Source organism: Diadema antillarum, unplaced genomic scaffold, assembly GCF_040938485.1.
Source record: "Diadema antillarum isolate AM-2024a unplaced genomic scaffold, OU_Dant_1.0 scf00000017, whole genome shotgun sequence".
NCBI classification, from domain to species: Eukaryota; Metazoa; Echinodermata; class Echinoidea; order Diadematoida; family Diadematidae; genus Diadema; species Diadema antillarum.
Genome location: NW_027270906.1, coordinates 6,027,279 through 6,053,772, shown reverse-complemented (window position 1 = coordinate 6,053,772; position 26,494 = coordinate 6,027,279). Strand labels below are relative to the sequence as shown.

Sequence of the window (26,494 nt, the reverse complement as noted above, 5' to 3'; positions counted from 1 at the left end):
GGCCTATATACATCAAATATCCAGCTAGGAAGTATACATAGAATACTGCAAAAATATAAAAACATACTGGTCGATCTATAAAAGTTGGAATATGGGAATGAATGCTAAAGAAATATGAAGGAACCTCCTAAAAGCAAGCTTGTGGAGCGTAGGTCCCAATTAATGACCGAAACATAGAGAAAAAAATACAAAAAGAAAATACAAATATACAGGGATATTGCAAATTCTTCTCACATGCAAGTCTGAGGGTCGGATAAACCACATTCTGTAAGCGGATGAGCCGTAATCATTTTGGCAGTAATAACAAATGTGAATGAATGTATAATGACAATGGTGTACGGTTAAAAAAGTCTTAGAAAATCATTCATTTCGTGTCTTAAGAAAAGACGGGGAAGTATAGAGAAGAAAACACATGCACGTGTAAATCCAGACAAAAACAACAACAACAAGACATCCAACAACCAGTTGCAGTGCAGTGCAAATAAAAAATACCAGCTGTTGCCTCGCCCCAATGTATTTAAAGAAGGAGGAATTCTGAACACTGTGGCAGAAATTCAGACATAATTACATAATGTATCTCTATATATCTCTGCGAGATAAGACTTTGTATAATATGTGTATGTATCTGCATAAGCAATGATATAATGCAGGAACCAATCAAATCAAATCAAATCAAATCAAATCAAACTAGAACCGGAATTTGTCAAGACTGACAAATTAGGTGATCCGATTTTTTTTTTTTTTAATCAATGATTCGAGTCCTGATCGCAATAGGCATGACCATATACAATGTAGGTTTTATCTGTGTTTACAGACATTGGCCGTGTGATATTTGGATTCTCATTTAGAAAAGAGAGTCAGGTCTGCCATCTTTGGTACCAAATTCGGTGTACACTATAACGAAGATACAGAATGAAGTATATTTGACCATTGACCCAACTTTGCACAGCCAAGATGGCATCACATTCTGAGCAAAAAGTGGTTATTTTGTGAAATGAATCTTGTAACATGGTCTTTGCGTGTTACATTCATATGCTATACAAATCAGCACAAAGTACACAACTGTAATGATGAAAAATGGAATGCACATAAGAAAGCCTTAAATGGCTTGTAAGACTGTGCATACCTAATAATGTATAGAAACAGATTTGAACTGAGAAAACAAACAAGCAAAAACATACAGAAACAAACAAACAAACAAATTAACATGGTCAAAATACATAAGGATATCACCCAAAATCTAAAAACGATACTTTCACATAGAACTTCATTATAAACTCAGAAGAATCTTTTTATACTGTTTTTTAAAAATATTATGAAATTGTACATTAAAAACATGGTTCACATTCAAATCCTTCCACAATACAGGTCCAGTATACCGTAATGAATATTTGGACCTATCACTTGAGAAAGACCATCGGTGAATCTGGTAACATGATCTAGTATAATGAGTGTGAAGATGTAGTTGATTCTTCCTGAAAAACAGATTTTAAGGGAGAAACCCTCACATCATCATGCACTATTAATGGAGTATCTGTATATAAAGTATCCGAGGTTCCGTTGTCTTCGACCACTTGAGTAATCAAACTATTACAAGGCTCAAACATTTGGGGGAAAAAAAGTAAAAGAGAAGAAGTGCAAAAGTTATACAGAAAATCAGAGATATACAAGTGTGTACATATAATTCAAAAAGAAAAAAAATGTACAAAATTCAACAAGTTACCCAATATCTGAGTGCCTATTTGGGATCAATTTAGGCCCATGTCAAAGCTTTCCAAGTCACATTTACTAAGGATGGTCTTCTTTATTGTCTTTCTGTTTGTTGCTGGCAACAAAGTTTGACGGCTGGGATGTCGCGATGTCGTTGCGGGGGGCAACACGATGCGATCTGTCAAGATCATTGAGAGTAATGGGCACATCGAGCTGGTCGGAACAGAGCTGGCGGATGAGTTGGTCTGTGTCTTCTAGTCTGCTCTCTTTGACACCATGGAACTTCAGGGAGTTGCGGCGGGAATATTGCTCTGCTTCATTCATCGTCAGTTTGAGATTGTTGACAGCTGTTGCTTGATCATCAAGAGCGGTGGTGAGACGTTTTATTTCAGCATCTTTTGCTTTGAGGGATACTTCCAGGTCAAAGATGCAGCCATCATGTTGATCGGACTTCTCCTTGAGACTGGTGCACTTTTGCTCAACTAGGTCAAGGCGCTGGACAAACTTTGTTGTTTGTTTATTCATGGCTTTCTCAACAGCTTCTTTGATGGCTTTAAGGAAATCAGGACTCTGGATATACTCTCCAAAAGCCTGAATGATTGCTTCAGTGCTTGTGGCTTTCCCTTTGCGGGTCTCCATATTGGGGTATCAGGTGCGACAGACAGTGTGACAGTAGTACTGGAATCTGGAGTGATGACTATTAGTACGGTGCTATATACTCAGTGACGAACAGAAATGACGAGGTCAGGCATACTGACTGCAGAGAAGCAGCCAGTGGACTGTAGCTGTATTAAATCCACATTGGCACTCTGAGACTATGATTGTAGAGCATAAGTCAATTCATCTTCACTTCGAGGTAGGTCTAATACTCTTATATACCGTCACGTGAAGAACACTTGTGATAGTCATTTGGTGATAATCACGGGAGGTTTTGAGTTCTGAGAAGATGAGGCTTAACTTCAGATGCCACATGAGATACTCAGTAGTCTACAAGCAGTACACTGTGTAGCTAGGCGACTGAAGTACGTACAACTTGCTTGCACATAGCATTCAGCACCGCTACAGATATAACACGTATGCACAGTACACAGTTCAGTAGCCGTAGGACATGTATATGTAACAGTAACACTCAGTATCAGTTTATCCAAGCACACTGTGCATTGACATTGATTAAGTTCAGGTTTCCACGGATATAAGGCTGAGAGACACAGGTCACTGTAGCAAGAGGGCATATAATATTGGTCCTGTGGTGTATGCAATATCAGAAAAAAAACTTACAGCAGATCGTCATTGTCACTGCAATTTCTGCATGATGAACTGGTGGTCCATGACACGAAAATGAATGTGTGGGACTATAGCGCGAAAGACTGTTGTTTGCAGCGGTGTTTGCAGCAGGGACAGAACCACAAAATTCATGTTCAGCAGGTCCAGATGCATGAAATCACAGATAAATCAGTTGCATTATGTCTTTAGCTCTCAGAATGTGAGGCAGAGGCACAGCGATGGCATGTCCATCCGTGAGATTGTGATTTTCTGGCATACATAGGCATACACAGGCATACATACGGTTAATATGGTGAAATCGGTGAAATTCACCGAAAAGGGTACATGTACGTACGTGAGCTACTGCTCGATAAAGACAATCTGTCCTCCGTAGACAGACGGAAGGTACCAGTACCTATTGCTGTGTGGATATTCTTAACCACTGTCTCTATGGAAAATTGGGTGAGGTACCTCACCCTTCTCGATTGCGTCTAATTCACTGCCCTAGGTCGGCAAATTTAAGCTTGTACAGTTAAATCAACTATTCAAGAATAGACTTCACACACCACATTAATGAATAATCCAACATTTCGGTCAAATTTTCAACGTAAAACACACATCAACCAGCCTGTTCCGTCGTCACGTTCAAACTTGTTTGAATGTAAAAAAGCTGTCAGAAATTTGGTTTACAACGACGTTTGATCTGTGCGCGATGCTCCACACAGGAGCCGGGATCATTGACTTCGGTCTGTATACGGAGGGGATCCGTGATACAGACCGATCTTTCGGTCAAGTATTCACCAAGATACAGGATGAAACACTAATTTACATACCCAAGACGGTGTCCGATCAAGTAGTTGTTTTTTATGAAATAATGTACGTGACATGAACTAAACATGTGCATAATATGGGGGCGATAAGGGCTGTTTTTTTTTTTAGTTATTGCAAAGAAAGTTGCAGAAAGAAAGAAATATCTCAATACATCGAAGATAAGCTTTAATTTCAACCAAGTTTTTTGACGTGATCCCGACATCGTATGAAAAAACAAAGGGCACACTAACGATAGCCCAAAGTCTCAGCTACAACATATTAAAATTTGGGAGAAATTCACTGAAGTATAAGTGAGCTAGTGCTCGATAAAGATAGTCATGTCAATTTTCATTTCCAGAAAAACTGCACTCCCATAGAGATAACACGTAAACTGGTCAAATTTGACAAGGTGACTTTCAATCCATTTTTACGAGGTGATGCCGTCATCCAATCAAAAGGTTGTAATAATATTAATGAAAGATCATTTAATAAGCTACAACATACTGAAATCTGGGTGTAAATTGGCAAAAGATAAGTGAGATAGGCTCGAGTGAACTTTAAATTTGATGACGTCATTTTGAAAATTTACTTTTTTTAATTTATTAAGAAATTTGATATCTTTTAATCATTTTGCCAGCATTGCCAACCCATGAAATAACATGTCCAACTCATCAGCTTTCAAAATATGTAAAGAAAATGGGGGGTTACCGTCCATCCTGACGAGTAAAATCGGATTTAAAATTGGCGTTTTTTTGGCATAGTTGCACTGTATATCGCCATTGACGCGCGCGCGGAATGTCAACTTTGACGGGCCCGTATGACGTCATATTGAGTCGGATTGACTTGAAACTTGGTAGAAATATTTCTTGACATTTCAGACATCCGATGAGTGTAAAAAAACGGGAAATTTCTATTGCGTATGAGCTGTGCGTGCGTATATGCGCGCGCGCGTACGCGTCCGTCCGATTTTTTCAATTTTTCAAAAAATGCTCTAAATGGTCTGAAACGTGTGCAAAAAAATTTGGAGCTCGATTTGAGCATACAAATATTTCAACGCGCGCGTACGCGCACGTTTTAAGGGTATAGATGAATTTTGAAAACACAAGTAGAATCAACTTGATTTGAACTATATGTGACGTAAATTTCATTGAAAAATTCCATTCCATTAAAGAGATATGAATGAGAATGTGTTTTCATATAATGACGTCATAGTGACGTCACGGTCGACTGATCACTATGATTTTATAAAATCTGTCGTCTTTGGGACATGATACATATATGGTATGATTTTGAAATTGATAGGAAGAGCACTTTCTGAGCTAATCGATGCACAACTTTTGAGGAGAAATAAAGAAGAAGAAGAAGAAGAAGAACCAAAGAATCCGTACAGATACAGAAGGTGATCCGAGAGGATTCTCGGATCACCTAATAAGCTTGGAAACATACCGTGAGATACGGCCCCCATTTTGGGTGAGATCGCAACCACGCATCGGCTGTCTCTCCGTATTTACACTTCTTGCTGACTAGCTGAGATTGGAGAGCGAAGCAGAGGAGGAATTGCCCTCCTGGTTTCAGGCAGCGGAAAACATTCTGCAGAACTCTTTTCTGATCTCCGCACCAGTGAAGCACGCAGAGGCAGATGATCTTGTCGAATTTCTCCTCCCATCCCTGACCGAAGGAATGTGCGTCAGCGACGACAAAGTCGACATTTGGGGCGGCGTGTTTTTGGTTGGCCACAGAAATCATACCTGGAGATAGGTCGATTCCTTCGGGAATTGAGACAGTATCAGAAAATTTAGATACTATCATATAAACGCGTCAACCCTTTTCCTCATATATATGTTTTTTTTTTCTGCTTCTTCATCTTCTTCTATTACTGTGATGTACTTGTATTTTCAATCTGTTTGCTGTGATGTACAATTGTAAAGCGCCTTGAGCATTTAATCAAAGTGGAGAACGGCGCTATAGAAATTGTATGTATTATTATTATTATTATTGTAGTTATCATATCATGTTGATTATATTTCATACGGAAAGAAATTACGTATAACCGAGTCAAAAAATATCTAGGCATAATCATAAACGAAACGCTCAATCTGATTTTTTTTTTTTACATTGTCCTTCACATGTTTTAACCAGCCTTTACAATTCACTTATACGTCCAGACTTAGAATAGTGTGCTGCTGCTTGGGATCCACACAAGTTTTCTCACATTAATGTACTTGAGCGTGTTCAGAAGAGGTTTGTAGGACTGTTGTTTCGTGACTGGGAAACAAGTTATGACACGCTGTTGCAAAAGATTAATTTTTCGAAATTAGTAACAAGACGTAAGTATTTCAGACTTATAATGTTTTAAAAAATGATAAATAATATGGTGAACACTGGACAACATGAAATTACAAAAACGAACAGATCTGGTAGAAATGATCATGTGCATCTTAATGAGTACATTCAGGGGGGCGTTTCATCAACGAGTTCGTCGGAGGTTTTCACCGACAAATTTGCTGTCAGCCAATTAGAAGCAAGGATTTCATTAGCTTTTAACAGTTGTCAGTGTAAATCCTTGCGTCTGATTGGCTGATAGCAAATTTGTCGGTGAAAACCTCCGACGAACTCGTTGATGAAACGCCCCCCAGGTGTCTGGACAATAACGATTGTGTGATCATGTATCGTCACTAACAAAGGAATCTTTTCCCTCATAAAAGTTTATATATCCCGTTTGCAAGAACAGATCATTCCAAATTTTCTTTTTATCTCAAGACTGCACAAGAATGGAATCTATTACCAAGTAACATTGTAACCAATATATTTCCTTCTCGTTTTAAGCATGTAAACATTTTACAATGTTTTGTTATGTAATATAATCATGAATGTTTCATTTAGTGAACGTTTTTAATCCTATTCTTACTGACGTAATATTAATGTGTATATAGTTTTTTTTCTAATACATTCATCTTTCTTTTATCCCGCTTGTATAATTATATAATATTGACTGGCCTCGAGGGAGATACCAGAAAATATTGCCCAAACTGGAAGAATATTGCCAGAGTCGAAGACGAGGGCAATATTCTATCAGTGCGGGCAATATTTATCTGGTATCTGCCTCAAGGCCAGTCAATATCATAATTATTACCTATCCCCTAGGTAAATTAGAAAATTTGTGAATACGGCTATGCACTATGATATAGGCCTAGATCAAGCCGCATTTGACTACCTGTAGATCATCACCAACATGTCGAATAATTGAAAAATTGTTCATCAATGTATATCATTCAACTCCAACTTGAAAGGTACATATGTAGTTGTAACAGGCGAACTTCAAACATCTGAACGCTTTTACCCCTTATTTTTGCTTCTGTTTCAATTTGGAAAGTTGTAATAACTGATGGTCACTGTACAGTTATTGAGCACAAATAGACTAGTCATCGTTTGACGCGTAGTGCTGCTGGATGTGGTCGACCTTGTATGAGTTGATTTATCAGCGTTCTTCTGCGGTGCGTGTAATCGACACGCAGCGACGTCCTTGAATGTTTTCTCTTCGTGGTCGATTGGAATGTTTACATGTAAAGCAGGGAGGTGGAGAGAGAGATTCCACTCCTTCTCTTCCCACCTCCCTGTGTATTCTTACCTTTTCTTTGCACCCCTAGACATGTTGTTTGATTTGTCTGAATAAATATAATTCGATGTTGATAGGAAAGACTTTAGGCAGAAAAACCCAGCGAAAAAAAAAAAACTACTCACATGAGCAATTAAGCCTTCATAATAGGTGTGCGTTTGAGTAGAACAACAAAACATATATTACTTACATCAAAATATGAATTCACAATGTACATATTTTTGCATGAGCATGCGAGCATGACAGAAAGAATGGAATAAACAGATTGATGTACATAAAGGTATAACATGATAAATTCATATTTACCTTGACTTACTAGTAACAAATTTTTTTAAAGAATAACCAAAAGTAACAGAAGTACATGTCGAGAATGATTTTCCAATTATTTTCTTCATAGGAAAGAAATGAAAACATACATATAGTACAAAACTCTCAATTTTGTTTATCATCAATCCTTGTTAACAGAATACTGATGTCGTAAAACCTTGTTTTTTGCCTTTCAAATACTTTGGGGGAAACGATTCCAAAAGTTTGCTCCTCCAAAGGAACTAGACCGCATACTATGGACTGCTTTACATTCAGAGAGTCTTAGCATTGAGTGCTCATATACCTCTGGTGCTATAGGTATGATTTATCATATCGTGATAAAATGTATTACATTCAAGAATGTGGTAAATACCCCATCGACTACAAACAATATGGCAAGTGATCATACTGCATGTAAGTGCATGAAGATTGTAAACATCATGCAGTCCAATACTCCTAGACTGGTGAAAAGTGGCCTATAGCACTTGTTTGGAGAAATCAATGTATGGTCATTTCTGTGCCAGAAATACTTGTATACAATTTAGTTGGCTTTTGTATCCTCTTCACCAAACTTCAATTCCATAGCATAATGTGTGATAGTTAAAAGAATTGATACAAAAGCATGCATAAGAACGTCTGGACACTTAACATCATTGTAACTCAAAAAGCAACAAATTTTGCGCCTAATGCATCTGGCAATATGTTGAATTTACATGGTCCTTCTACATCAAGGTGCTGTCAGTTTGAATTCCTAAAAAAGATGAGACATGAACTCTATCTATAACTGTTTCAGAGACTCTTAATACATCTTCTATTACAGCGAGCTGTCTTGGTCCTTTTATCACCATTAATTATTCATTTCATTCATTCTTTTATTTTTCCATTTCCAACAGAAACATATAAAATATTTTTCAGATATTGAATGCATAATAAAGGATGAATTTACAAATACGGTATAAAGTAAACAGAAATGCTGGAAATAGGGAGGAATGCTAAAAAGCAGTGCTTATAGGGTGCATTCCGCCACACGTAATACAGCATTAAAGGTATTAGCCCACATTTGTAAACCTGCAGCAATTGGTCTCATAGTTAGCATGGAGTTTGGGTATGATTGCAGTAACACCTGTGCAAAATTTCGCTGCAATTAGTCCATTACTTTCATAAAAATAAATGAAAATGCACCGTATGCATGCGTATAACGCTCGCTAGCTCCGGTCCACGTACGCACATGCATGCGATACATGTGTAAGTTACATGTACGTAGCTAGCCCGCGCTCGTAATTCGATTTTGGGTCGGGTTGACCCGGTTTGAAAATTGATTTTAAAACGATGATTTTCTCTCTTTTATCGAATGGTATAGACAAAGAGCAACAGGTGAGGTATGTTACTGTTATAACTTGTACTTGAAGTCATATTGGACCTGTTTTATGCAGTTTTGAATTTCGTGGGTTTGCAAATGTGGGCTAATACCTTTAAACTATAATTACTTTTCTGCAAATTCATAGTTAATTCATTGACAGTACACCATGTCTGTAGGCCCTACATCCTTTGAGACATAATAATAATAATGGTAATTTCCATCATTCCTGCCAATTTCTGCTCGACTTTTAAAGAAAGTATAGAAAATGTTAGAATCATCAGCAAATATAGTCTGTATAGTCTGGATTAAAAAATAGTCAGCTGAGCTTGGCAAATCATTACAGTGTTGGTCCCAGGACTGACTTTGGCAGAGCACAACACGTGATCCTTCTATACTGGATATTTGATCCTTGAAACAACTGCGACGTGTTTGAGAGGTGATTCCGAAACCACATCAGCACAATGCCACTTCTACCAAAATGTTCTAATTTTCTGAGAGGATGCCATGGTTGATCATTTCAAATGTTTTTTGTTTTTTGTTTGTTTTGTTTTGTTTTTTAATCTACAAGTACAAAGTACAAGAGCGAGACAGAGTTAGCACAGCAGTTTTTCTCCCTTCAAAGACGTTGGCATTTACAACGTGTAGGGGACCTATATACGTACCTGTGACGGATTTGACATAAGGTGCGATCTCCCCGCAAGCCGTCCCCGGCCCGCACCCGACATCGAGCACCTCGTCGCTGAGGCTGAAGTCGAAATCTTTGAGCACGAGCTTCCTTACGTCACTCTGAGGACCGCCATTCTCGCTGGCTTCCAGATACGTTTGGGCACCGGCGGCATCCCAAGAATTCATTGTGACTTGTGAGGAGTGGAATATAATTTTTTCTTTCGAAAAGTTGATACAAGGAAGTATTTGTGATACCTCCTTGGTTGGTAGTAATGATATAAGCTGGGCTATACCAATGAATTACCAGCAACTGGAGATTCAGCTAGCAGTTTTACGAGCAGAAGTATTACGCAACGCATTGGATAACGACCGACATCAGAGTGCCGCTCGTTGCTATTTCACCAGAGGCAAGGAGTTACCAGTTGCTGGTAACTTCTTGGCTATACCATGGACCTAATATACATGGACTGTTCACTGCAGTCTTTCTTTGATGTAATTAATGATCGTCGCCGACACCTGATTATGTGCATCTTAATGAGTACATTCAGGTGTCTGGACAATAACGATTGTGTGATCCTGTATCGTCACTAACAAAAGAATCTTTTCCCTCATTTCAGTCTAATTTCGCTGATGTGCCTTTTTCAGACGGAAATGTCTTTGAATAATACAGATGATGAGGAGCAGCAAACGTATGATCATTACAAATTCTGTGTCATAAGACGGGTAATTGCTGATTCGCACATTTTCTCACACGCATAAGACCTTACCTAATGGCAAGATATATCTGTTCTCTACCATTACCGTCCCTTTTTGCTCTGGAATAAGCTGGAGATAAGTGAACTATTGAGATCACAAATGACAATCATTCTGCCAAAATGTTAGCTTTCTTTTAAATATTCCTGCTTCTCCCAAGCGAAATAATTGTTTGAGGTATGATTTCCTAACATACACCACAACTGCACATTCACTTTACTTGATTTTTGTGAGTTATTTTCTTCTGCGCATGTAGTTTTAGATTTCTCGAATCTTCGTCTTGTTCTTCTCCCGGCTTGCTGGCGGTAACGATCATGGGATCAAAGCAGTGAAGCATGCTAAAAATGTCTTTGTGGTGCTTTTGAGATGTACGGGCGCATGAATTGATTAACGATACGATGAATGTCCATGTGTATTAGGTCCATGGCTATACAAACAGCGCTTGGTGATCAGAAGCAAAGTAACTGCTGCAACTACCCTTATGCAGGTCGAGTTATCCCTATTAATCTCTTCCGTCGTCTTATAACTCTCACAAAGTCAAGGATCTGAAGAATGCGATATCTTGCCTTGCGGCTTTCAGAGGACAATTACTCTATTGAAAGCGATTTCACAGCCGAGCACTACGTATAGTCCAAGAGCATTAGGTCAAAAAAGGCTTAAACCTAAATATTTTTGGTAACAAGCTGATTTTTTTCAGGATAGGTCCAGAAAAATGTCTAGAATAACATACTAAAAGTCCTCATAAATCCTCTTTGAGCGTTTTCCACAATCCAATATGGCGTCCAAAATGGCCGCCATTCCAGAAATATAACTTTTCAGCCAGGGAACCCAAATACAAAATGTAAATGTCTAAACATATGTCTTGAAGGATGAAGAACTCAATAAAATACATATTAAGAGATGTTGACACACACAAGTACCGAAATCCAAGATGGCATCCAAAAAGGCCGCCATTCGTGAAATATAACCTTTCAACTCGGCAACCAAATACAAACTTTAAATGTCTATGTTTCGAAACATGAAGAACTCAATAAAATACATGTTAAAAGATGTTGACGCACGCATTTACCGATTAAACCGCTAGAGCTCTTCCTAAAATGCAAAATAGCATGCAAAATGGCCGGCAGTCACAATCTTTTCTCACTATTATGTAAATATTAATGTCAGTATGGTTTATAAGAAACTTTTTTTTTGTTTAAAATATTTCTTATGTGTAAAGTGAACAAAATAAATATAAACATTTGGATGTTAAACTCAAGGAGTTTGTCCTTGTTACGAGAGAAACATTTCACCATCAGACTTGTTGCTAAACAGAGAGCCTACTAAAAGGCAATATCTTTTTACCACATGGTCTATTTTCGTCACCTCAAGCACACGAGATGAAAATTTAGTGCTAGCCTTTTTTCATTACCAACGCATTTGATGTCTACCATGAGGTGAGTTCCAGTTGAAACTGTCAGTTATCACTTAAGAAGTAAAAACAATTCTTTTTAATGTCTGTGCTACAAAAATGTTCAAAATTAGTGTCTACATGTGCTAAAAAATAATGTCTTAGTCATCACATGACAGTGAATTTCTTTGGTGCAGTATATTGCTCTACCTAAAAACATAGTGTCTAAGTTATATTCATTTCGTATAGATTAGGTAAAATGATATAATATATAGAAATTAGAGAATATGGCACTCCTAGTTATTGGTACATGGAGGAGGGATACTCCTCTCCCACATGAGGGATCTTCTTTTTTTTTTACTCGAGAGTGAAATATATAGTGCATACGTTTGGTAAGATATTGAATTTTTTCTATCAAAGAGTAGGAAATTTATAAAGCAGTATTCAGGGAAATGGGCAATATATGGGAGGATGTGGAAGGGGATCCTCTCCCCTCCCCCCCCCCCCCCCCCCAACATGAAGGAGATTTTGCATTTTCAGACTTGATATTTAGACATCTGATGCACCCTGTTGGTGAAATGTTAGGTTTTTGTTTCCATCAAAAAAAAAAGGAATAAAAATATATATGATTCAGTGGTCAAAGAGAAACGAGGATTTTTGTAGAGCATGTCAGGAATCCCTTCCCTCCAAATTCTGTCAATTGTGTTCACACATTAACATGCAGTTCCAAGAGCATCCAAGTAAACTTGGGAGAATCACATCCACGACATGCTTCACAACGATTCACATTTCTCTGTTACCACTTAAGCAAATTGAATGTTACTTTCAACCTTCTAGTTAGGCCTACTGACACTGACTACAGCATAGATCTGTAGAAACTGATAATGAATGTTTAAATTAGATACTGGGTTTTCAAACATATTTTTGATGTAGTTCTTATAGGTGTTGAGTGTGGCTGCTTATTCGTGAGGGGGGGTTTCTGCAAAAAAGGAAGTGGTAAGATGTTATATATTTAGACCCTGAAATAGCATTGAGACAGTTTAATCGTATTGGAAGTTATCAATGCAAAACTCCGACTGTATTTTTTTTTTTTTGGGGGGGGGACATACTGTATTGTAAAGAATCCAGAAAAATGGAAGAATTGAGAATATTTTCCGATGTTAACATGTTTAGTGAATTACTCATTTTGGTTGGGATGCTTTCTATGCACCCCGAAGAAAATCGGCAGAAAATACCAAAGATATCTTTTGAGATTCCTTCTATGTAAGTGCGCGGTAATAGGGTTGCTCACTCCCACACGAGGGAAATTTTCGTATTTTCAGACTCAAAATTCACAGATCTGTTGCACCCACTTGGTGAAATATCCTATATTTGTTTTCTATTAGAAAACGTTAGGAAAATATATATTCAGGAAAGTGTCGGGAAGGCGAAGTGTGAGAGGAGAATACTCCTTCCCATGCGATGGAGATTTTGGCATTTTCCAATTTGAGCTTCAGAGATTTAGCGCACTGTTTTGGTGAAATATGTGAGATTTAGTTTTTTCCTAAAAGTAAGAAAATATATATTTACGGAAATATGCGAGGGACGTGTATGAAGTGATGCACCCTCCCAGAAAATGGAGAACTTTTTTTTTCAGGTTACGGGTTTTATGGTGCGCACTGTTGATGAAATACTAGATTTTGTTTCTATTAAAAAGTGTAAGTAGAATAAAGACTAGCATATTCAAGGCAATGAGCAATCAGTGGAGGATGGATGTGGGGGGGGGGGGGGGTATCCCTTTCGACTGGAGGGAGTTTTTCATTTCTATGATCGTCATTATTAATAACCGGCCTAGTGCACCCTTGGTGTTATATCGATTGTCCATCCTCAAAGAGTAGATAATTCATAGTCTCAGTATCCTCATCCCCTCCGACAAGAGGGAGATTTTCCACTTGATTGAAATGAAAATGATATATTATAATTTACACACATACATGGAATATTTGGGAATTGTTAATCGAAGGGGTATTCAATCTATATTTGGGAAGTGGGCGATGGAAGGGTTAGGAAGGGCAAATTAGCCTCCAATATGAGGGAACTAACTTTTGCATTTTGCAAGTGAAAGATCTAGTGAACACTTTTTGATGACATATTCGGAAATTTGTTAATCTCAAAAGTGTACAAAGTCTATGGAAAGGGGCCGAGCGAGGGACGTTTAGCATTTTTATGATTTGCAATTCAGTGACAAACTGCATATACTTCAGGTTGAATATTTGCAAAAGAACGATTGTACAGGCCACCCCCTTCCCAAGGGGGGGGGGGGGGGGGGGGGAGGATGCATCTAACCCAACCTTTACCCGTGTGGTGCACATTTAAGGAAAGATTCCACTGGACCTTCTGAGTTGTTGAATCTCGAACATTATGTTGATTTTTTTTTTGTCTCTTGAAACAGGCTAAAAACAACAATTTTTGATAAACAAACATTTGATTTTCGCGAAGAACTCACGTGGTTTTATTTGTATTTACGTGTTTCATGATCTCTGAATAAGTATTTCGTTGGGTTCCTTATGTCTCTAAATATATATTCATACATTTAAGTGCGTATCGCGGTTACCTAGTTGCAGGGTTATGAGAAAAACAGGAAATGACAGCAATTTTGGACAACATTGTGGATTTCTGAAAGTGCTTAAGTGCTTTATTTTTTTTTTCAAAATCTCTGAATAAGTCCTATATTTGGTTCCTTGTGACTCAAAACGTGTATTTTGACATTCCAAGTGTGTACAGTTGAAATCTACTTGCAAAATTACGAGAAAAAAAAATCAGGAAATGGCGGCTATTTTGGACGCCATCTTGGATTACGGTACTTGCGTGCTTCAACAACTCTTAATATGTATTTTATTGAGTTCTTCATCATTCAAATCATATATTTTGGAAATTTAGATTTTGTATTTGGGTTACCTGGCTGAAAAGTTATAAGAATTTCAGAAAATGGCGGTCATTTTGGACGCCATCTTGGATTACGGTACTTGCGTACATCAACATCTCTTGTATGTGTTTTATTGAGTTCTTCGTGCTTCAAAAATATATATTTAGACTTTTACATTTAGTATTTGGGTTCTGTGGTTGAAAAGTTATGAGAATTTCTAGAATTAATGGCGGCCATTCTGGACGCCATTTTGGATTACGGAAAACGCTCAAAGAGGATTTATGAAGACTTTCAGTATGTTATTCTATATATTTTTCTTGGGCTATCATGAAAAAAATCAGCTTATTACCAAAATTGTCCAGGTTAAAACTAATACTCTTAGACTAGTAGGCTCGTCAATGACAGATTACTGGCAAACAACCATGAATGAATACTCCTATTCAATGGGAGGATGGCCTTCATGCGAGGTCAGCCCTCAGCCTGAGAGGTCGTGTCAACAAACGAGTACGTCCATCCCCAGAAGACACGATTTCTACGAAACTGCATGCCTGGCTAGAGATGTAGCAATGTTCTAATGGAGTGTTTCATTGAGATACGACAAAATAGAGATAGAACTCTTTGGTTAGCTCTAATATATTTGAGAGGTGATAATTTTACCATTGGTTCATATAATAGTAGCCTTTTGTCAAGGCCCTCTCGCTGTAATGGGCGAGCGAAGCGAGCCCAGCCGTGCGCGACCCCACTCAGCTAGGCTCTCTTCACCATACAGCGAAAGGGCCTTGACAAAAGGCTAATACAATACCAGCTGCAGTTGCATGATAAAGAAATTATATCTTTTATCTTTCCAATCATGTGTCCTGATATGTTGCCAAGCATGTTCTCTATCAGTATGGAAAAAAAAAAATCTCTAAAAATTACCGCACTCTCTTTCACTTGCGTTGCTCTAAATAACATATTTTGACTAAGTTATGAATGTTCGAATCATATCTCAAGTATAGTAGAAGTTGAGTGTAATGTTCCTTTTATACCTCATGCACAGTTGTTATAGTCCATTTGCTCAGTGTTCGCTTATTCTTTCAGGTGACTTCCCAACTATCAAATTGGTTCGTTGATGTCCAGATAAATACACCATAGAGATATGTGAATTGAAGGCTTTCCGAATAATTTTGTAATATGATTACAATTATGTTTCTTGTGTGTCTCTTGTCTCTGTGTGTCTTCTGTAACTTTTCTTCAATAAGAGCAGTTTTTAGACACGATACCACATAATAGCAGGTGCAGTTATTTCATCAAGGATTTTGTTGAATATTAATGGCACTATAATTATATTGCCGCATTTACCATTCTGTATAATGATCTGGAGACAATGTGCCATATCTCTTTGCATCGTGTATACTCACTTCAGAAAAGCAGTGTAAAAATGAATTCTTTCCTTGCAACACCCTTGATAAGTGGATCGGTGGGGTGGCGTTGTGATATGGCACATGATTTTGTTTTTCCTTCTCTGCGCAAATGAAACTTAATTTGTTGTTGTGAGGTCCTAAATCTTTAGGAGTCATGGCCATGAAGGCCTAGTTTGGTGGGTTGATTTTTGTTTTGTTCCACTGATCGGCGAGTGGCCTCGTGTTCTTGCCCTTATACGTTCGCTTATTCATTTATTTATGTATTTATGTATGTATGTTTTATTTATTTATTTATTTATTTATTAGATTTTGCAAAGGAATCTGATTTGTCTAAACAAAGTGCGTTTTTTTTTGTTAGGTGATAACCCTCAAGGAAAAATGTTATGTATCTGCTGCTCATTTCTTTTTTTCTGACGTTGCTTGTCGAACCGTTGAACTGTAAATTGAAAGTATAGATTTGGAAAATGATTGCCGAATGCATAACACACGGGACATGGGAATGGGTGTGGTTGTGAGATGCTACCTTTTTACTAATCGCGAACAATTTTCTCTTACAGGGGTTATGTATCTATCATGCAAAACTTCAATGCAAAGCTCCTCAAGAAAACCTACTTGCCATGGAGCCCTTGAATCATTTTATTATATCAACGATACATCGCTGTACGTCTTCTGATCACTTCAAGGACTTGTTTTCATTTCTGACACTCCATATAACCAGCATTCAAATATACTATCTTGCCGAAACTCAGATCCGAGTACGATCGGATACCAGCATTGACATGCACGCTGAGAGTGACCTATAGGCCTGTATCTAGTGTTCAAACTGTTCGATAGACTGGAAAACTAAAATCGCAGAGGCTCCTGTGCCGAGTGTATGATTTGACTTTTACAGCTCACACTGCTTCACAGTATTCCCACACTACATATTTTCATCTCTTTCTACAGTTTTTTTTTCATTTCTTTGTGACAATTCTCCCATCTCTGTTGGTAGTCAAAGTACATGCTGAATAATTTATGACCTTTCGATATTGCTGTTGGGCTGAGCATTCAACGGAACAATTGCACTGACAAATCATTCAAGCGAGAAAATAATATATAATACATTGTAAAGGCCTCCAGTCCTCACCAAACATCTCCACGGGGTATCAGTTAATGCTTTTGTTATTCGTTTCTCAGAATTATATGCCCCGTGGCAGTATCAATGAAAAAATTGACCTATATTTACATGGGATACAAGTTGATGGCTTTCTGAATAGACGTTATATAGACTTACAGTATCTTTTTTTTCTTCCGAATGCAATGACAAGTGCATGACAATGAGAAAAGAAATGAGGTAATATAATACACTGTATATCATTATTAACAATGTGGAAAGACTGTACTATTCACAACACTAGTGCTGAAATAAAAATAAAAGCATGTCATACTTAGGACCTATCAGAAAAATCAGAGAGACAGAAATAACTAGCTGAAAGATGATACTTCTCTCTTAACGTTGAAGATAAAAATCCATCAGTCAATTCAGATGCAATGTTCAGGGTCATCATGAGCAAGTGCGAACCTACTATTACCTTTCATGAAATCACTATCATAATTCGACAAAGGCGCGGTAAAAGGTCACAGGGGCACAAAGAGACGACCGAACTGTATGGTGATACGAAATTGTCTATTTGACTGTACATCAAACGAGAACTCTAAACAAAAATAAGTTTCTGTTTGGCTTAAGAGGTCGTGAAGATTATGCGATGTGTTTTGAACTGATGTAGAAAAGATTCTATTCTTCGCTTCGTTTTCGTTTATTCATTTCCATTTCAAGCAAAAGTATACAATAAACACGATACATACTATACACTTAATCCTCTCTTTCTTATAATCTTAAATCATGCCTTTGTTGAAAGTGAATGTTACATAAACAGCACGTAACAGAAAGGCCCAGAGGCCTTGTGGGGGAAAAAAGTCCTACAGACAGCATAATATCGGCACAATCAACAAATTACATTAACACATGCGCAATAATACAGAACACATTCTTGGAGGAGAGGAGATAGTGAAAAACATTAGCACTAAGCAGGAAAGAATTTGTGATATTATATGTATATAGTGAAAACTTTGAGCAAAGAAATATATATATATATATATATATTTTTTGGAATAACCGTAAGTTTGAGCATAAACGTCGGCACCTCTAACAACTTGGTATGGAATTCTACACGATGGGAAAGCTGAAGCTTTGAAATTGAAATTCATCGATCTGACCCTGTGAACACAGTGACCCATGTGTTCTCAGTGTGTTCACATAGTCGACTATGTAAAACGCTCGAATTTAACAGTGTGAAGATTATTTCACACTGATGTGGTGTTTTTTCACAGGGTATCCACATGGTAATGCTCTATTACACAGTGTGACTTAATGATTCACACTGTAAATTGATGATTCACATTGTGTTCACACTGTTATAACACTAAAATTTAAAGGAAACCCACGCCCAATTGCCCAAAGAGAAATGTGGATTGAATGAAAGCAGCAAATTTTATTAGAACACATCAGTGAAAGTTTGAGGAAAATCGGACCATCGATTCATAAGTTATGAATTAGTAAAGGTTCGGTGTTGGAACCACTGGATGAGGAGACTACAAGAGGTTATGACGTCATGTGTGGACAACAATATAAAGAAATTATAAAGGGAATTCCACGAAAAAAGTCATTTTCGTTAAAATTACACATTCCATCAACTTGATAGTGACATATGTTAAGGGTAGTAATTATTTCCCCTGCTTTCTCAAATCGGTTAGTCAAGTACTCTTTCATTATGCTAGAAAAATGAATTTTTGTGGAATTCCCTTAATTTTTTTTTATATTGCTGCCCACACATACGTCATAATCTCTAATAGTCTCCTCATCCTGCGGTTCCAAGGCCAGAACTTAACAAATTCGTAACTTTTGCATCAATTGTCCGATAATTCTCAAACATTCACTGATGTGTACTGCACATGTTGCTACTTTCACTCAATCCACATTTCTCTTCATGGGTTTGGGTTTCCTTAAACAGTGTGAAGAGATTTCACACTGTGTTCACACTGTGTTCACACTGTGTTTCGCTTTGTGTTTCACATTGTGGGACACTGTGTTCTTTCCAGCAGGGTATGTACGCTCTTGGGGGATTAATGGGAAATGTTCAATCCCAAGTAAGAAAACTCAACATTCAGAGAGTGTGAATGGCCAAATTTTCCGCGATGGCGTCTTTTCACCAGCAGTGTACTAAGTCTTTTGAGATGACTATAAATGGGAAGGTGTGGGAGGGGGTATCCCCCTTCCATGCGACGAATCTTTTGCATTATAGTATGAGCTGGGACATACTTTGGGGGATTGAGAAAATTTCTAAGATAAATGCTTGAGAAACAGCTACTGAGGTCATCCACACATGAATAACTAGTTGAAATTGTTCGGAAAACGATGTGACAAATACCACACTATAGGCATTCACGTTCGGATTAACGAACTTTATTTCATTTGCGGATTAACATACTCTCGGAATAATGAAAATTCGGAATAACGAACCCTCAGAATGATAATGATAAAAAGAACAATGCTAAATAGAGAAGCATTCTTAGGCTCGAATTCATGAGGGTGGTACAATCGTTGTCGACGAAATGACTGATCTCGTAACGAAATAGGCCATGCGACACTGGGCGCCCCATACAAAACTACGTTTTCCCCCATGGTTTAAACCATGGACAAAGATTGTACCACCTTAATTCGTGACTTCGGGCCATTGAACGCAGACCTCCGCCAGCAGCTCATTTCCACTAATGTGATCTTGTTTTTCCATAGAGATTTGTGATTTTCACCCAAACATATGTATACTGAAACAAACAAACGCCGATAAAAACATAACCTTGGTAATAATGATAGAAATAATAACTAGAGAAGCACTCTGAGAGCGCGGACCTCCACCAAGCATGCAAATCATTTTCACCACTGATCTTCCGTATAGTGGAGCGGCATAGCTTGAAAAATCTAACAGAAAAAATGAGAAAATGCCCTTAATTTGTACATAACAATAATGTCTGAATTCAAAGACTATACACAGGGCATTCGCCAGGTTTCTGTACAATGCAATGCAATGTACATGGTTGCTAGTCTTAAAATTCAGACCCATAATACGACATATTATGTGCATGTTTACAGTAATACACCATTTTTACTGGTTTTCCTATGGTAACAGGTGGTTAGTCTGTGTTGCAGACCTGAGGGAGGTGTGTTGGAATAGTCCAGTTTTCTTAAGCACCTTTTCATTGAATAATTTCATATAATTTCTTGTAAAGGATTTTTTTAGTACTGTCTACCTCCTGTAGAGAAATGGCAAAGAGTGACATGTGACTCTGGCTCAGATACTTTAAATCTTGGGCAATGACTGAGCCAGGTGTAGGACTATGTCACAGTTCATTTTTTCTCCCAGAACTACTAGTTTACCAGTAGAAGAGCTGCATATTCCATTGAGAACTTAAGGTTTTGGGTATTGCCCTACATATTTCCTAACAAATTTAACCCGTTTCCTCCAAGATTGTGTGAATTCCATAGGTTTAGCGCAGGGATTACCTGGTTCCCGTAAGCAATTTTTATAGTCCGCACCTCCCCTCTTTATATGTTTCTTATTTCTTATGGGGGTTATTCAAATGTTTAAAAAAGTTAAAAGTCTGCTTTCATAGATAAAGTTGAATTTAGACAATTTGAATATTTTTAAAGATATATTGATATTTGTAATTTCACTCATAAAGACTTAAAGCGGTCTGAATATTTTTGGTCTGATAGCTATGTATAGACATGTTATTAAAAAGTAAAAGCAATGTTTGATTGGTTCACATTATCCAAAGAGGGTGGGATGTAGTTGGCTGGTGAACAAAGTCTATGGGGAAGTTTAAAAAGTTGATAGAAATAAAACAAAATCGGCATAGAGCAGAATCTAAATCACAATATGATATGACAAAATTCCCGACCCCAAAGGCGGTTGATTCTATGATGCTTTATGTCAAAATACATTCCACCCAAAAATACATGTGATTGATAGGAGGAAAAAGTATAGCACATTAAAAACAATATAGTTCAACTAACCCCATTAGTCCAGCAGCATAATGAAATGATTGTTAAGTTTTATCGCCTTGTCAATTGAAGATGATGTTACATAATGACAATTATCAAAGTCAGGTAGATCTACTAGTATATCAAGAAACCAAAAAGAAGGGGTGGGGTGGGGAGAGAAGAATGAAGTAAGTTATTAGTATCTGTAGTTTTGGTTTTCAGTATATTCATTTTAATTTCCTTAATTTCCGTTAGGTCATCATGGATTGGAGCATTTGTGTACTAGTAATCTGCCAGGAACAAACACAAGAAAAACTTAAAGGTCCTATATATACACTTTTGGGAGAGTGACTTGAAAAAAATGTTCAGGATATCACATTTTATGCATAATATGTGTAGGTCTGGGGGCATTTCATGAAGCATTTTGTCCGACAAGTTGTCGGACAAATTTGCTCTCTGCCAATCAGATGCAAGGATTTCTGTAGTTTGTAACAGTTTGTCAGAAAAATATCTGACCAAACTGCTTCATGAAATGCCCCCCTGTTGTATCACAAGACATCCTACCATATACAGTTTTTGCAATCAAAGCAAACATATAAAGAGATATCAGTATTTTTCTCATTAAAGCATAAATGCGGACGGTTTAGTCTGGAAACATGTTATCATAGAAATATTGTTCACATTTTGTGTTATTAACAATACTTAACATTGATTATACAGATTCATTTTTTTTTTACAGAGGTTCTTTCTATCCGTAACTCACACTTAAGAATAATTTTCAAGCACTAATTTTGGGTTTTTGCCTTTAATTATCCACAAAAAGGAGGACTCAATGCATAAAAGGTGTATGCTTTATTTTTGGAAAATGTTGAGGAGATCAGGAAAATAATATATATTGATGTAGATTTTGGACCTGAAGGAGCAGTTGAAGCATTTTTAAGAAACAATGCCTTGTGGCATCGTTCTTATCATCAAAAATTAATAATGACAAACTCAAATGAAAATTGGAGGGGGGAAGAAAAGATGAACATAATGACATGAGACAGCTTGGTAAAGATTAAACGCTAAAATAGACAATGCAGCCTCTTTTCTCAGTTCATACTTATCCAGAGTGTGTGCTTTCTTTCCAGTACCGGTATTATTATTTAGATAGGTTAGGGGAATCCCTTTGAATTGTGTGATACATCATTTTAAAGCTTACAGTCTGCTCTTTCAGAATCTGTCCTTAAAGGACAAGTCCACCTTCATGCGCACGTGGATTCAGTGAATACAACAATATTAGTAGGACACATCACAGAAAGCTTGGAAAAAATCGTACAATCCGTTCAAAAGTTATGATTTTTTAAGGTATCTGCACAGTCGCGGCTGGATGAAAAGACTACCACAGTGTATGATGTCACATGCGCACATTCTAAGGAAAATGAAATGAGAATTTCACAAAACCATACTTTTTGAATAAAGTTCACATAGTTTCTTTGACTTGCTAGTGACGTATGTCAAGGGTAATATTATTCCCCCTGCCTTCTGAAAGAGAAGTCGAGTATCCTTTTGTAAGCGAAAATAATTTATGTTGAATTTTCTTTATTCATTCTTTATATCGTTGTACACATGTGATATTACAAGGTATAGTAGTCTTCTCATCCAGCCTCGACTGCATGAGCAGAAACTTCAAAAATTCATAACTTTAGAACGGATTGTCCAATTTTCCTCAAACTCTCACTGATGTGTTCTACTATTGTTGCTGCATTCACTCAACCCACATGCTATAAAGGTGACAAATCTTTGTCTGGCGACTTTTTTGTTGATCAATAATACCAACCCTGATGGAAATCTCTTCAAATTCATAAGTTCTGAAGTCTCCTTTAAGTTTAACCAAAATCTATATATGTAGTTGCCATGGCAACATACCACTTAACACTAATGAAAAGTATTTCAAACCTCTATACATCCCGTTGATCAGTTGTACCTATTCAAATGGAATCTCTTCCAAACTGGAAAATAGCCTCCTGTAACTAACTTCAATTAAAAACCCTAGTTTTGGGTTGCCATGGCAACGCACAAATCAACAATTATATTTGACCCCTGGTTTATACTCTTGGTACCTTCTATACAACGTTCATATGAAATTTTGTGAAAATTGAATCTTCCTACCTGGAGAAATAAACAAAAACATGATTTTTAGAAAAAGTTCATTGACCTTTGACCTTTGACCTTTGGAAATTTCACCCCAAATTCAATCAAAATATTTTACTTGTTCTCAATATTCTTCCTGCCAAGTTTTATCCAGATTGGATATTCCTGACCTGAGAAATAGCCAAAAAACCTATTTCACAAATAAAGGTCATTGACCTTTGACCTCTAACCTCCTTCCCAGCATCAATTTTCTTGGAGCACCCTATTTTTTGAGAAGGTACATCATGAAGTACCTTTGGTGAAAAAATCATGCTTTTGTCCGCCGTGTCACGATAATTTCACTAAGCCACCCCACTAGTAGAGATATCAGTGATTTCCACCCATACGTACTGCATTGTGTGCTGAAAGTTGTCAGATTTCCCAATATAGAAGCCTTTGTTACGTCATAAACCCTCATCTGCACGGCGCGCCTCACCCCAGCATAAACTAGAGCACGCACTTTAGTGCGCGCAGGCAAACCTCAAATACGCGCAGCCTGAACTCAAAAATATCAAAAATCCTTCATAAATTCCCCAAAAATTCTCGGATCACTACGAAAAGTTAATCGTTTGGTACTTGTGTCATTCTCAACCTTTCCTGCAAGTTTCATCCCAATCCGTCAACTACTTTTTGAGTTATTTTGCGCACGGACAAACTAACAAACCAACGGTAACGAAAACATAACCTCCTCCCTTGGCGGAGGTAATGACACACGAAAAAAAAAAGAGAGTGAAAATCATAATCATAATCAGGATAAAAAGAATACCGCTAACGACTAAATGAATGAATATGATATATATGATACATATATATATTTACAGATGGGGGGGGGGGGAGGGTTGATGGGATGCATATCCCCCCATCCCGCCGCTGTTTATGCCCCTGACTCTCAGGGCGACGCATTAAACACAAAGAGCTGGGAGCGATAATTATTGTCATCAAGTATAGTCCATGGGCTAGGCCAGATATTGGTATGGTTGGGTGTTCATTATACCGGCCACCTAACGTTTTTCTATCAATAGAAACGTGAAAAATCTCACAATTTGCCTGAGATTTTACTCACGTGTGGAGAAAATACTCCGGATTCACAAGCGCGCACTGAAAATGCGATCTGAGGTACGCGCTCTTAGATGGCGGCTTCGAACGCGTGGGGTGTCTTTTTTTCCGCACTCAGTTGCCCTGCTCATTTCAACCGACCACCCTGACTATACGTATAAAGGGCACTTAAATGCGTTTTTTCGACAGGCCGCTGTTTTTTTTTTCTAGCCGTCATTTTTCCCCCAATAATATTTGAATATATTTTGAATCCTTCGATATTACTTTTGAAGGACTGTTTGATGAATTTGAATTGATTTTCATTAGGAAACTTTTCATAATGAAAATGTTTTTTTCACATTCATTTCTCGTTTCTGCATCAACTCGCGTACGGTCGTAGCGGGCGACAAAATGTTTATGTCATGTGTATGTGTCTACGTGTGTGCACGATCGTACAAGCGGCGGTGACAATTTTGCAGTCAAAATCGTCAAATCTATTACGGAAGGATACTCTACATCTAACAACGAGTCAGCAAAGGTAGGCCTAGTTATATGTAGTTACACGATAAACCTTATTCGATTTTGCTAAATTTCGGTAATTTAGAGGGAATACTTAGTTGTTTTCGCCACATTTTACTCGGTAGCGTAGCCCAGTGAAGAATCGAACACCGTTGCGCGTAGACCCATGCGTACATTTTCTTTCTGTACGCGCAATGCCATTATAGTGCGCGGTCGGCCGATATGGACCCGGTCGGTGTGTTGAACACCTACCATACCACCTGAGGTGGCAAAACCTTTTTGGTGTCATTGTGTTTGTCGGGCATAGATATGCTTATCAAGCTATGATAGCATTTTCAAATGAGTAGCTTAGTCATAGTTAAATGCATTTTTAAACAATTTGGTCTCGTTGTTATATCCCTATACTTCTGAATCGCTAACCGCTATACAAAGAAGAGCACTGTCTTCTGTATGTTCATAGGTGTTCTGTTGTAAACGCGGTGCGTTTAGTCTTTATTCAAGGCAGCGAAGGGAATATCCAAAGTTATGATGTCCACAGCGCTTAGTCTTTATTCAAGACGGCGAAGGGAATATCCAAAGCTCATAATACAGTGTATATCCCTTTATCTGAAAACAACAACAACAACAACAGTAATTCCTCGTGAATTTTACCGTATTTTTCAATTATTTATCATTTTCCGGTGAAAACGCTACCGTGAAAACACTTATACCACGCCAATGTCGATTTATTTCCATCCAACAATGAAAGATAATGCAAAACCAATGTACCGGTACACTACAATACATTATGATAGATAATATTGTAAATGAACAGAGTGATTTTTGTTTAAAACTGATGTATTTGTTGAGAGGGTATATAGCATAAAAACAGTATAGATAATCCCTTTTATTAGGAACTTTAGATATGATAACGGTCATTTGTTCTAGATAAAGACTAAGCGCACTGCATGACAGCTGTGGACATCATAACCCCTTGGATATTCCCTTCGCTGCCGTGAATAAAGACTAAGCGCACCGCGTTTACAACAGAACACCTGTGGACATACAGAAGACAGTGCTCTTTTTTGAATAGCGGTTAATTTCGATTCAGAAGTATAGGGATATAAAAACGAGACCAAGTTGGTTAAAAATTCATTTATTATGACTAAGCTATTCATTTATTATGACTAAGCTACTCATTTGGAAATGCTATCCTAGCTTGATGAGCATATCTATGTCCGACAAACAAAATGACACCAAAAAGCTTTTGCCACCTCAGGTGGTACCAATAACCCATTTTTCGGGTCTTGGCCCATGGACTAGTAATGCCAAAATGCAAAAGCACGATTTAGGTTTCCGCTTCTGCTGTTCAACTCTGATCGCCGTGGCAACTGTTAATATACACGTACTAAGTCACTGCCATTTTGGATATTCATGCCAAGAGTGTTAAATCACTTTGTCTCATACAAATCGCATCGCCTTATGGGACTATGCAAGCTTACTTTCCTGAAGCGGAAGCAAAGTCAT

General features: G+C 37.7%; 1 protein-coding gene across 1 annotated transcript; it reads right to left on the bottom strand.

Moving 5' to 3' along the window:
- Positions 1-3,186: 3,186 nt before the first annotated feature.
- LOC139726024 (uncharacterized) lies at positions 3,187-9,917 on the bottom strand. Its single transcript, XM_071637109.1, has 3 exons — positions 9,728-9,917; positions 5,230-5,549; positions 3,187-3,243 (listed from the first exon to the last, which is right to left on the bottom strand). Exons 1-3 carry the CDS (start codon positions 9,915-9,917, stop codon positions 3,187-3,189), a joined length of 567 nt encoding a protein of 188 aa, XP_071493210.1.
- Between the last annotated feature and the right edge of the window lie 16,577 nt (positions 9,918-26,494).